Source organism: Tasmannia lanceolata, unplaced genomic scaffold, assembly GCF_043159265.1.
Source record: "Tasmannia lanceolata isolate RefF3 unplaced genomic scaffold, GAP_Taslan_0.1 ptg000005l, whole genome shotgun sequence".
In the NCBI taxonomy this organism is placed as follows: Eukaryota; Viridiplantae; Streptophyta; class Magnoliopsida; order Canellales; family Winteraceae; genus Tasmannia; species Tasmannia lanceolata.
The window spans coordinates 23,289,449-23,300,755 of NW_027518682.1; the positions used below are offsets into that span (position 1 = coordinate 23,289,449).

At 37.8% G+C, this 11,307-nt stretch overlaps 1 protein-coding gene across 1 annotated transcript; it reads left to right on the forward strand.

The window, feature by feature from the left end:
* Positions 1-3,749: 3,749 nt before the first annotated feature.
* On the forward strand, positions 3,750-10,515 carry LOC143876867 (triacylglycerol lipase OBL1-like). Its single transcript, XM_077378554.1, has 5 exons — positions 3,750-4,086; positions 4,915-5,135; positions 5,288-5,321; positions 7,938-8,566; positions 10,072-10,515. Exons 1-5 carry the CDS (start codon positions 3,771-3,773, stop codon positions 10,339-10,341), a joined length of 1,470 nt encoding a protein of 489 aa, XP_077234669.1. The 5' UTR covers positions 3,750-3,770; the 3' UTR covers positions 10,342-10,515.
* The last annotated feature ends 792 nt before the right edge of the window (positions 10,516-11,307 follow it).

The window sequence follows — 11,307 nt, forward strand, 5'->3', positions numbered from 1 at the left end:
AGTTGTCGTAGTTCAAAAATTTACACAAACTGCCACTCACTTTGAAAGCTTCGTTCTCCTGATCTGGCCGTCGATCAACTTGAAACTTTAGAGTATTATACTATATTTGGATAGGAACAAGGCAGTTCCAGCCACTAACTGAAAAACTTTTTCGGTCGTAGATTCCCTTTACCATTTATATATATATATATATATATATATATATATATATATATATATATATATATATATATATATATATATATAATGGAAAATCTAGGGTTGTCATGGACATATGCCCCAACTAAGGGTGCAACTTTTGGGTTGGGAACCCGTCCTGGCTCGAGCCCTATCTCCATCTTCTAATTTTATCTTGATTTCTAAGGGTTATGTTTTTACCTTGTTTTTTTTCCTGTTTGGCCCTAGGGCAACCCGATTCAACCCGCGACCCGATTTGGTAAAAAATAGATTAGATGGATTGGGTTAGGGTTGAAAGATTTAGAGGCTGATTGGAATAGGGTTGACCATCCTCGATTCAAGGCTTGTGTTTGGTCAGGTTAGGGTTGTGGGATGCTATCTCGGGTTGGGCTAGGGTTGTGGGATGCTATCCTAAATTTTTCTGAAATTATTGGGATATAGGTGTATGGAGAACTAGGGCTAAAATTTCCGGCTGATTTTTTATGCTAATCGTATTCATACTGGAAATCAGAATCAAACGAGCATTTACCTTTTTATAGTTATGCTCAATTTAGTTTGAATAGTACATACAAGACCACTAGTACATAACCATTACTGCCCTTTGATCGATATTTATATCAAGGGCGATGATATTTTCACCTCCCCTGCAATACGCATGTGCTGCCCTTACAACGTGATTTGACGTCAAAAAGTGTTAAAGTTGCCCACTGTTCACGTCAAATCACATTATAAGGGGGCGAATGCGTACTGCCGGGGTGGGGGGGGGGGGTGAAAATATCATCTCTCTTATATCAAACATATATAAAGAAAGTTAGGGCCTTTTTGGGTACCACAAAAATTAGATCTTATTTACAAAAAATAAAATTTAAAGTTAATCCTCTTTGCAAATGGGACACTAAGGCCACTTTAAAAGTTATTAACTAACAGAAATACAATAGTACTCTTATAAGCATTGTTTGCATATAATATTATATGCAAATAACACTATATGCATATAAGTATATGCAAGTAATTTATAGGCCTATCTAAAGAGGCCTTTTAGGTTAAGAATCTTAAATCCTTGATCAGCATACTAGTGTCATTGTCAACTAGGATTATGTGGTTGGATAATCCATCTTGCTTGTGGGATGTCGGCATGGAAGCATAACTTTGTAGCTCTGGTTGCATTAAATCAACAATACTAATGTCAGATTAGGATTGCATGGCTCGATAATCCTAAACTTGATCAATAAGGCCGAAATTAGGACTGCATGGTTGGATAACCTAAAACTTCATCAATTACTTGTGTTTTCCCTTTTTTTTCATTAATATAATTCTTTGTCTTAAAAAAAAATCTTGATCAATAAGGTCTTGTTGGTTTGGATTTTAAGAACTGATTGCGAATCAAAAACTGATTATTGGACTCAACCGAAGGGATTGCCTGACATTTGACCAACTTGCGCTCTGAGCATCTCTTGGTCAGAGCACGGATTTGCTCTGGAAATATTGATCACGAACAAAAAGGAAAGATAAAAAAAATGGCTTAAGGCTGTTTATGATAGAGGCACCCATTTAAGAAGCATTTTTTTTATAATGACACCCTGGGTCACTTGTCTTACAAAATAACAAGTAAATACTCCCCATATTATTGGGAAATGATAAATGCGCCCCTTTTCATCACTTGGGACACCCAATTGCATTGTGCGTGGCAATCGGGTCACTTCATTCCTTCAAATGTGAAGTACATCAGCCCATTTGCAGTCATCGATACACTATAGTAGGGTGTCCCAAGTAATGAAAAGGGGCGCATTTATCATTTCCCCATATCATTTTGGAAAATTTTATCAGCACTCCCGTATTTAGATGATCGCACTCCTCACTTTATTAAAAAGTACGGTATGGCCCGCACCATAGGATGATCCAAACCGTCCATTAGATGGGCCACAGCTGGATTGTTCCAATCATGGACCGTAAGAAAGATCTCTCATGAATGTGAATGGTATTTGATACTTTCCATCTCTCAAAAGCTTAAAGATCCGATGTTTCCCCTGATAATTAAAGGAATGCAACTATCAAAACAAGGGAAATCACAGACCGAGCATATATCATATATGAATTGCATAAAAAAATGTATCCATGTTTGAAAGGAAAATATATCTCATAAATAATTTTTGGTCTCACCGGCATTTTATTGTATTTCGTGTGTGTGTAATGAAAAAGCCGACGGAGAAAAATGTTATTTAATTTATTAGGCGCCAAAAGAAGCCCGGATCACTTTATTGACAATGAGTTTTAATTAATGAGAGGACAGAACATGGTTATTAATTCCCATATGAATTTTAATAATTAATGAGAGGACAAAAGAAGAACGAGCAATTGACCTCATGTGTTTTTTTACTAAATATCTATTTTAATTAATCAGCACGACCATGTTTTAATAATGGCAATGACCCAACCTGTATCTCCTATTTTAATTGTCTTGTGAGAGCATTTTAGGAACTGTAATTACCTTTTGATAGCTCTTTAAATATCAAAAGACAAGATGCGGTAGCGATAATATCCAAACATTGTTGCACTGATATAATTTCCCTAAATATAATAATAAATTTGGAAAAGTGATCCTACTCGGTCGAGTAGATAAGTTTATCTACTCGGTCGGGTTAAAAACAGTGGGGGATCATATTATTTGGGTGATTCAAACCATTCATTTGAAATGTCCTTGCCGAGATAGGGTTTCTACAAAAATTTAGATCCATAGGGTCATCCTAACTAATCCAAAAATGAAGGGAAAAAATGAAAAAAAAATGGACACAAATCTGCCCATTTTTTCCCTCACTTTTGGATGGGTTAGGGTGATCCTATGGATCTGATTTTTTGTAGACATCCTATCTAAGTAAGGGCCTTTCAAATGAATGGTTTGGATCACCCAAACAATGTGGGCCCACACTATTTTTAACCCGTCCGAGTAGGTAAGCTTATCTACTCGACCGAGTAGGATCACTTTTACCTAATTAGTAATAACAAATAAATAATATCATGTCAACGTAATTTGTTTAATTGTGGAAGGTGATTCTCTCAACATAATTAGTTGGTTGGAGGGCAAGACCCCTCCCCTTGGAGATTCGAGCCACTTAGTGAGGAGATTTTAGATCGGGTATCGCCTTTTGATGTTTCGTTCCATCATGTCAGAAGGTAAGCAAACAGGGAGGCAGGTAGTCTAGCTAGAGTGGGGGTCCTAAGAAATAGATTGGAAACGTGTTATTTAATTTATTAGGCGCCAAAAGAAGCCCGGATCACTTTATTGACAATTCCGATATGAGTTTTAATTAATGAGAGGACAAAACGTGGTTATTAATTCCCATATGAGTTTTAATAATTGAAAACGTGTTTATTAATTAATGAGAGGACAAAAGAAGAAAAGTAATCAAAACGTCGGTGGCTTAGGGTACATCTTCACGTAGGCACTAAAGCCAAAAAAATATCATGGAACTGCAAAAGCTGGGTGGATTAGGGTACATCGTGCTTCACATGGGCACTAAAGCTCAGCCTATTTAAGAGGTCCTACTCTACCGCTTTCGATGCAACACCTTCTTCGTTTCCTTGCTCAACCCTTCATGGCTTCCCTTGTGTCTGATCATGACTACATGATCTTTCGTCCTGAGAAAGTAGGATTCCTTGATGTAATTAGTCTTCTTCTCTTTAGGAGAAGGTTAGGAGATTACAAATTCGTAGACAGCTCTCCGGCCACCAAATTTGATCTTCAGAATGCCCCCAAAGCTAACTGGATAGTCGCTCTCACCCTCATCATTCAAAAGATCTTATCACTGATTAGCGTCCCTTTATATTTGTTGGGTGTCGCTGTTGAGTTCTTCGTTAATTTATTATCACTTAATGGCGGCATCTTAGGCTTGGTTTTTCATATCGTCACAGGTGCTTAATCAACCTAGTTCTTGAACAACGTAATAACTACTTTAAATTAGGGATTTGCTAGAGACCATCGCTCCTAGCCTTTGTGGCTTCTCTCTCATGCAACAGCCTGTCCGCGAAATGCAATCTGCAAAGGACCCTAGCAAATCCCTTTAAATTATCTAAGTAGCACTTTTGAAGTAGATAGTATTCCTTGTCTGTCTTGTTTTGTATATATTAAGTAGGAGGTTTTATATGGTTGATACGCGCCGTTCTTGATGTTTGATCCAACAGCAGCACACTTCTTAGGGTGATGCTGCTGTATCAAATATCAAGGGCGGTACTTCTGTTGTACCACCAATAGATACTTACATGCGCATTCACCATATACTTTCCCATTAAGTAGTAATCCACTCTTTGGTGTAGCATTAACACTTGTTTTTGTTGGGGCTGGGCAGGGGATTAATTGCTCGCAAAGACAAACATAGATAGCCACATGGAAAGCTGCATATAGTTGGAAAGACCAACGTGCACACATAAACTGATTGCTAAAGAACAAAAAATTCCTTATCACTAAGAACCTCAGATATTTTCATGACAGGAATGCACAAAAGAAGAGTCAGGGCACATGAGCGGATGCGAAGACTGCTCCTCCTCCTCCCCCCCCCCCCCCCCCCCCCCCCCCCCCCCCCCTCTCTCTCTCTCTCTCTCACACACACACACACACACACACACATTCTCGATCATCATGACGTTTTCTTGTTGTAGCATTTACCAACAATTGTTTAAAATAAGTTTTCATTTGTCTGGTTGAAATGGATTCTTACCATGCATGTTGGTTTCTCTCTGTAGTGTCTCTAGTGATTCCCAAAAGAGACTCAGCAACTTTCAGGTCAATCATTGGCCACATAGATGGAAGGACTGATCTATACAAAAGCTCCTCCCTTGTCAGTTATCTTCCCCAAATGAAGATTGCCAACGACATCAAGGTCTTGGATCTTTGCATGATGGCTGCCAAGGTAGCCTACGAGAACCAAGCATACATCACCAATGTAGTCACAAATCACTGGAAGGTATACATAAATACGAAGAGATTGTCCTAATCTATCAATTATCGTTTACAAGTGGTGTAACAGCCCTTGTAGCTTAGTAACAGCTCCTTTTTGAAAGTTCTCCGAGTTGAACTCCTTTTAACTTATCTAAGTAAAGGTTTTGTCTTGCACAGATGCAGTTCGTGGGGTTCTTCAACTGCTGGAATGGTAAGGCTCAACTAAAAGAGCCAAAATGAACTTCACTCGGTTCAAAAAACCATGACTCGTCTCAATTAGCTGGGCCTGAAAATCATGCCACACCTACACATAAGTACTAAAAAATGAAAAAGAAAAAGAAAAGTACGACATCAAGAGTTATACTCTAAGACAACTTATCCATGAATCGTTCCCAAAGATTTATGGGAAGAACAACCAACGATTCAAGCTTAAATTTTTCTAAGAATCTGGATCTTGACCTAGTCAACCTGATAACTGGAAACTAAATTTTTTGAGGAGTTTAAGAAAAAATTTTCATACAAAATTTGGTGAATCCACTTTAACTCACCTATGATAGGGCATGCTATTACTACCATTTTCTTGCAAAATTTTTTGAATGAAGAATTGAAAATCTTTATAAATGATCAATGTTTTCTTTAGTAACAATGGCCAGTATAGGGTTGGGCCTGTAGCCATTCAAAAGACAAAAAAAAGTATGGGCTTGGGCCTGTAGCTCAATGGTTGACGCTTTACATCTCAACCTTGAGGTCGCGGGGGTTCGATCCCAAAAAAAAAAAGAAATAAAAAACAAAGGCCCATATATAAGGTTCCGATGGCCATATGCATTTTGATCAGGTTTGTAAATCTTTTTGGGACAACATAATGAAGATCGAAGAGCGCAGCAAGTTCTATGCGGATGGATGCACAAAAAGGAAAGAACAGGGAGAGAGAGTTTCGAGTGTGGACTAGGCAATTTTATTTTATTTACTTTTCAGCACATATTAATGGCTTTTCTTGATTTGACTATACATATACTCCCGTATGGTGGTGGTTGAACATTTCAACAATACATATACTCCGGTACGGTGGTGGTTGAACATTTCCAGCAAACTCCTTGGAAAGACTTTTCCATCTCTAGCATGGCCTATGTTTTAATTGGGTCCATTCATTATCAGATCAATGGTTAAGATCAATTTCATGGGATATTGTCAACCACCTGATGAGTCACTGACATCAAGTTGATTCATTAACCGATTTAGCAGACTCATCCTCTCCCAAAGTCCAATACACATACTATGAGATAGATAAAGACACTAATTTGGAAATCAATTTATATACAAAATAATACATATAAATATAATTTGGAAAACAATGCAAGTGAATGTGTGCAATGTGTATCCTGGGATTGCTACATGATGATCTTATACAATGGTCACGATAAGATCATCACGGATCTCCAATTGAGGGATGATGGACACCCAATCCAACACATAAGCTTGGTTGTATGCTAGCAAAACTTGGGCTTGGCTGTATGTTAGCTAAGCTTGGTGATTATTTCAATGTATTGTTTTTTCTTTTTATATGAAAACATATTATTTATTATTGATTTTTTAATGTAAATGAATGAAACATCAAAACTATGAAATTTTTAAAAAACTTTCATTTAATTCACAAAAAACTTTTGAGAAAACTTCATAGTAGATGGGCATCTCACTCCTTAGGAATTGGTTTCTCTTTAATCTTCACTTTTACTCTTCTCCTTTCCTTTTTTTTTCCTTTTTCTTTCTATTGCCCACTTTTTTGTTGATAAAATTAAGAGTAATGCTCACAAAACCGAGTAAGACTGACTAGGGAACAGAACAAATGGTTCTTGCCACAACATCACAAGTGACATTAGCCAGCCCTTTGATTTATGAAAATAAACAATTTTTATTTTGGGGCATATGGCACATTCTCATTGTTGGTCTATCCTATCGGTATTACTCTCGGTTACCATATCATTTTCTTTAAATTAATGGAAGTCAAGAAAGATTAGGTTTTTTTTCGAAGTCATACAAAATTTAGGGTCAAATGTGAGATTTATTGAATTGATGAGATTTACTATTGATTGTAGAAACTAAATATTAATAGATTATTTGAGCAAGTGCGTGCCCATAAATTAATATAAGTTAATTTTATATCGGTAAGATCCAAGTGCATCATATGAACTTTACAAATAGGAAGGGATAAATGAAGTGGAATGGATAAATGATGGGTTAGTATTTAAATTTCTTATAGTTTGATGACATGGTCTAACAAGCATTTAAAAATTTTTGGTTTATAAAAATAAATTTGGGAAGTGATATATTCGCCCCCTTTTCTTCACTAAGCTTCACGCCCATAAATTTTTGTATCACTACATTTTATTAGCGTGACGACGACTTTTTGTATCACGAGCTGATACAAAGTTATGTGGGATGGTGGCATCAAATGACGTTTTCTTACTTCTCCCAAAGAATCAATCATATGAGCGACTTAATTCGGGTTGTTACTAATTAAGTCAATGATGTGAGTGATTTAATAAGGCCAGCTTATTTATCTATCACACCAAACACATGGATTGGATATATACGTGTGGATATATATGTTAACAGTTACATTATGACAATTAACCACCGAATTGTCGGGGGACCCTTGGTCTCTTGAACGTATTGCCCCGGGAGACTCCAGTTTGCTACTCGTAGTTCTCGAGCGAGATTTTGTTAAGTGCATTAATAATAACTATATAGAGTGAGTAATGTTATTATTCTTTTAATTGACGTATCTAATGAGTGTGATTTTACTGTATATATATGTTAAAAAACACAGAGTTCCTTAAAGACAAGACGACCCAGGCGTTTATGTTTTGCGACAGGGCCAAGGATGCCCAAGTGATTATTGTGGCCTTCCGCGGCACAGAACCTTTCAATGCCAAGGACTGGTCTACCGACGTGGACCTCTCTTGGATGTCAATGGGCAACGACATGGGAAGAGTCCATCTTGGTTTCATGAAGGCTCTGGGTCTCCAAGACGAAACCGATTACCACAAGGGTTGGCCAAAGGAACACAAAGAGGAGCAAGGCAAGCCCTTGGCTTATTACTCCATCAGAACCATGCTCAGTTCATTGCTACAACAGCACAAAAATGCGCAGATAATTGTTACAGGACATAGTTTAGGTGGTGCTCTAGCTGCACTCTTTCCTTCCATACTCATGTTGCATCAGGAAGATACAATCTTGAGTAACTTCTTCGGTATTGTCACCTTCGGGCAGCCCAGGGTTGGAGATTCGGTTTTCGCTAGTTATATGACAACACAGATGAGCTCCAAGTTAAACAGGTCGTGTTGTAGGGTGGTATATCGATATGATGTTGTCCCAAGAGTGCCCTTTGACGATCCCATCTCTCAGTTCACACACTTCGGATTTTGCTTCTACTACACCAGCTGGTACAAAGGAAAGGTAAAACCTACTCTCTTTCACACTCAAATCAACCCTTTACTAATTAATTAATGAAATCCCACATACTGCCATTATATATATATATATATATATATATATATATATATATATATATATATATATATATATATATATATATATATATATATATGAGGAAAAGGAGTGTGCGGTCCACCGCACCTAAGCTTAGGTGCGGTCGAGGGCCTAAACACATGGGTCCCACACTTTTTGTGGTGATCAAAACCATTTATTTGCACGGCCCCATCATAGATAGGGTGTGTACAAAAAATCAGCTCCATTGGATCATCCTAACCCCTCCAAAAGTGGAGGGCAAAAATGGGCAGATTTGTGGCAAACGGTGTTTGTCCATTTTGCCCTCCACTTTTGGATGGGTTAAGATGATCCTATGGAGCTGATTTTTTTTACACACCCTATCTATGTTGGGGTCTTGCAAATGAATGCTTTGGGCCATCCTAACAATGTGGGCCCACATGAGTTTTTGGCCCTCGACCGCACCTAAGCTTGGTGCGGTCGAGCGCACAATCTTATATATATATATATATATATATATATATATATATATATATATATATATATATATATATTGCCTCACGTGATGAGCAGTAGACTCTGAAGCATGCCATTTGTGGTCTAAAGAGAATAATTGGTAAGCAACACACACAAAATGTCCTTTTTTGGCACAATCGAGGACCTATTTTTTAGTTAAAAGGCTTTTTTTTTGGGAAATATCTTTGAAGAAAAGCATCTGCCCTTTCTAAAGCCTCTGTTTCTTTTGACCTAAAATGGGCGTAAAACAAATTTTATGCCCATTTTAAGGGGCATTTTAGGCCCATTTTTAAGTGGCAAAAATGGGCATAGAATTTGTTTTACATCAAAAGAAACAGAGCATCAGGAAAACAAATGTGCTTAACATGACCCACTGCCACATTTATGAACGATCTGGTGGATGAATATAGTTGGCCATCACAAGCTTGACCTATTGCCCTTGATCCCACTCTCATCCGATGATTCTAGACGTTCGATCTAGCATGATGTAAAATACATCCCAAAGACTATCTTTAAGATGTTGATTTTGGCACACCACAATCTTACGAATCAGATCTCTGAGGTCTAGCTGTGATTTTATTTCCCTTGGCCTCCGTTTGCTGGAAAAACATTCCTAGGAATGAACCTGAAAAGTGTGTGTATGTGCGCGCTCGTAGCTAATGTTGCTGTACGGTCAACTTTACGTCTTGTAATGCGCCCACTTGTCGTGCTGTCTGGTCAGCTTTACGTCTCGTAGTGCCTTCATGTGTCTTAACAGTGAAGGTTCATTCATGATTCAGGAAGGTAAACTTTACGAAAAGAGATATATGGCAAATCTTTGGACTTAAGAGAGCCTTTAAGACAGTTTTTCCATTATGTGTATCACTATTGTTAAGAATAGACAACTCATGTATTTTGCCGGGTTTTATTGATACTTTTGTGTTTGTGAGCCACAACAGGTGTTGGAGGAAGAACCTGATAAGAACTACTTCAGCCCAAAATACCTTCCTTCAAAGTACTACAATGCATGGTTAGATTTCTTTAGGGCCCTCTTCATAGGCAAGACCCAAGGAAAAGACTTCAAAGAAGGGTGGGTGTCTATTCTGTACAGGGCTATTGGCTTCTTGATCCCTGGCTTAGCCTCCCACAGCCCAAGGGACTATCTCAATGCTGCAAGGCTTGGCAAAATAACATTACAGGAGATGGATATAGGGTCAGATAAGGTCTGAGGGCTACCTCTCTCATGTTCTGCAAACCCTAGTGGGGCTCTTGGTGCCTTTGCTTGTTTTTGTCTGTCTGGTAATAAAAGATGCTCCCTTGTTTTCCTCGTTCAAAATAAAATATGGCCATTGGCACTTTTGTTGATGCGTTATTTCTCAACCATTTTAATGAAAGATTGCATTAGCATCCATCGATTTTTTGCTATATCAACAATCTTTTAGACATAACAAAAGGGAAATGATTTATTCGCCACTATTTTTACTTGGGACAACTCCCTCCAAAGTAAAAGAATACACTAGAGGGGGGATGTCCCAAGTAAAATAAAAGGAAGAATATATCATTTACCATAACAAAATATCACATCAAATTTGACCTCCCTCCCTCTATAGACCTCTTTTATAATTGGGGTTTTTTCATTCACATTTTCTATTGGATTTTAGCTAATCCCAACAAATAAATCAAGAAAATATCATCTGCCAAGTCAAAAGGCCACAAAGTTGCGATGAAATCCATAACATCACCACCACCACCACTGTGACAACGACAACAACAACCACCACCGTTACTAACTGCAAGGGGCTCCATTATTGCTATCAACCTTCCTCAACCGTCGGATCAGTTAAAGAAAGTAACACCCAGAAATGAGTGGAAAAAGATTATGATGAATGCTAATGAACTATCAGGGAAATTAGTAATAGTAAATTATCACTTGAATTTAGTCCACTTTCGACCTTTGAAATTTTTTCATATGGGTGGATTTAGGGATAACTAGGAAAAAATTCTAGTACCTTCTCATCTCTTAAGCTGACATCCTGTCGGGAAATTAGGGGGAAGATGAGTTAAGAGGCTCCAGTGTTAAACGATCACGGATATGTAGCTCCTATACCAATTGAAGTAGGACAAGTTGATCAATGGTAAATGTCTACAGATCGATTATATGAGAGAAATATCAATAAAGATTGGGTATATATTGG

Bases quoted from the DNA above. Each gene is read 5' to 3' on its own strand.
- LOC143876867 (XM_077378554.1), top strand. From the start codon at position 3,771: ATGGCTTCCCTTGTGTCTGATCATGACTACATGATCTTTCGTCCTGAG. The intron at 4,087-4,914 runs GTGCTTAATCAA...TTCTCTCTGTAG, and splicing joins GGTTTTTCATATCGTCACAG to TGTCTCTAGTGATTCCCAAA. The intron at 5,322-7,937 runs GTAAGGCTCAAC...TAAAAAACACAG, and splicing joins GTTCTTCAACTGCTGGAATG to AGTTCCTTAAAGACAAGACG.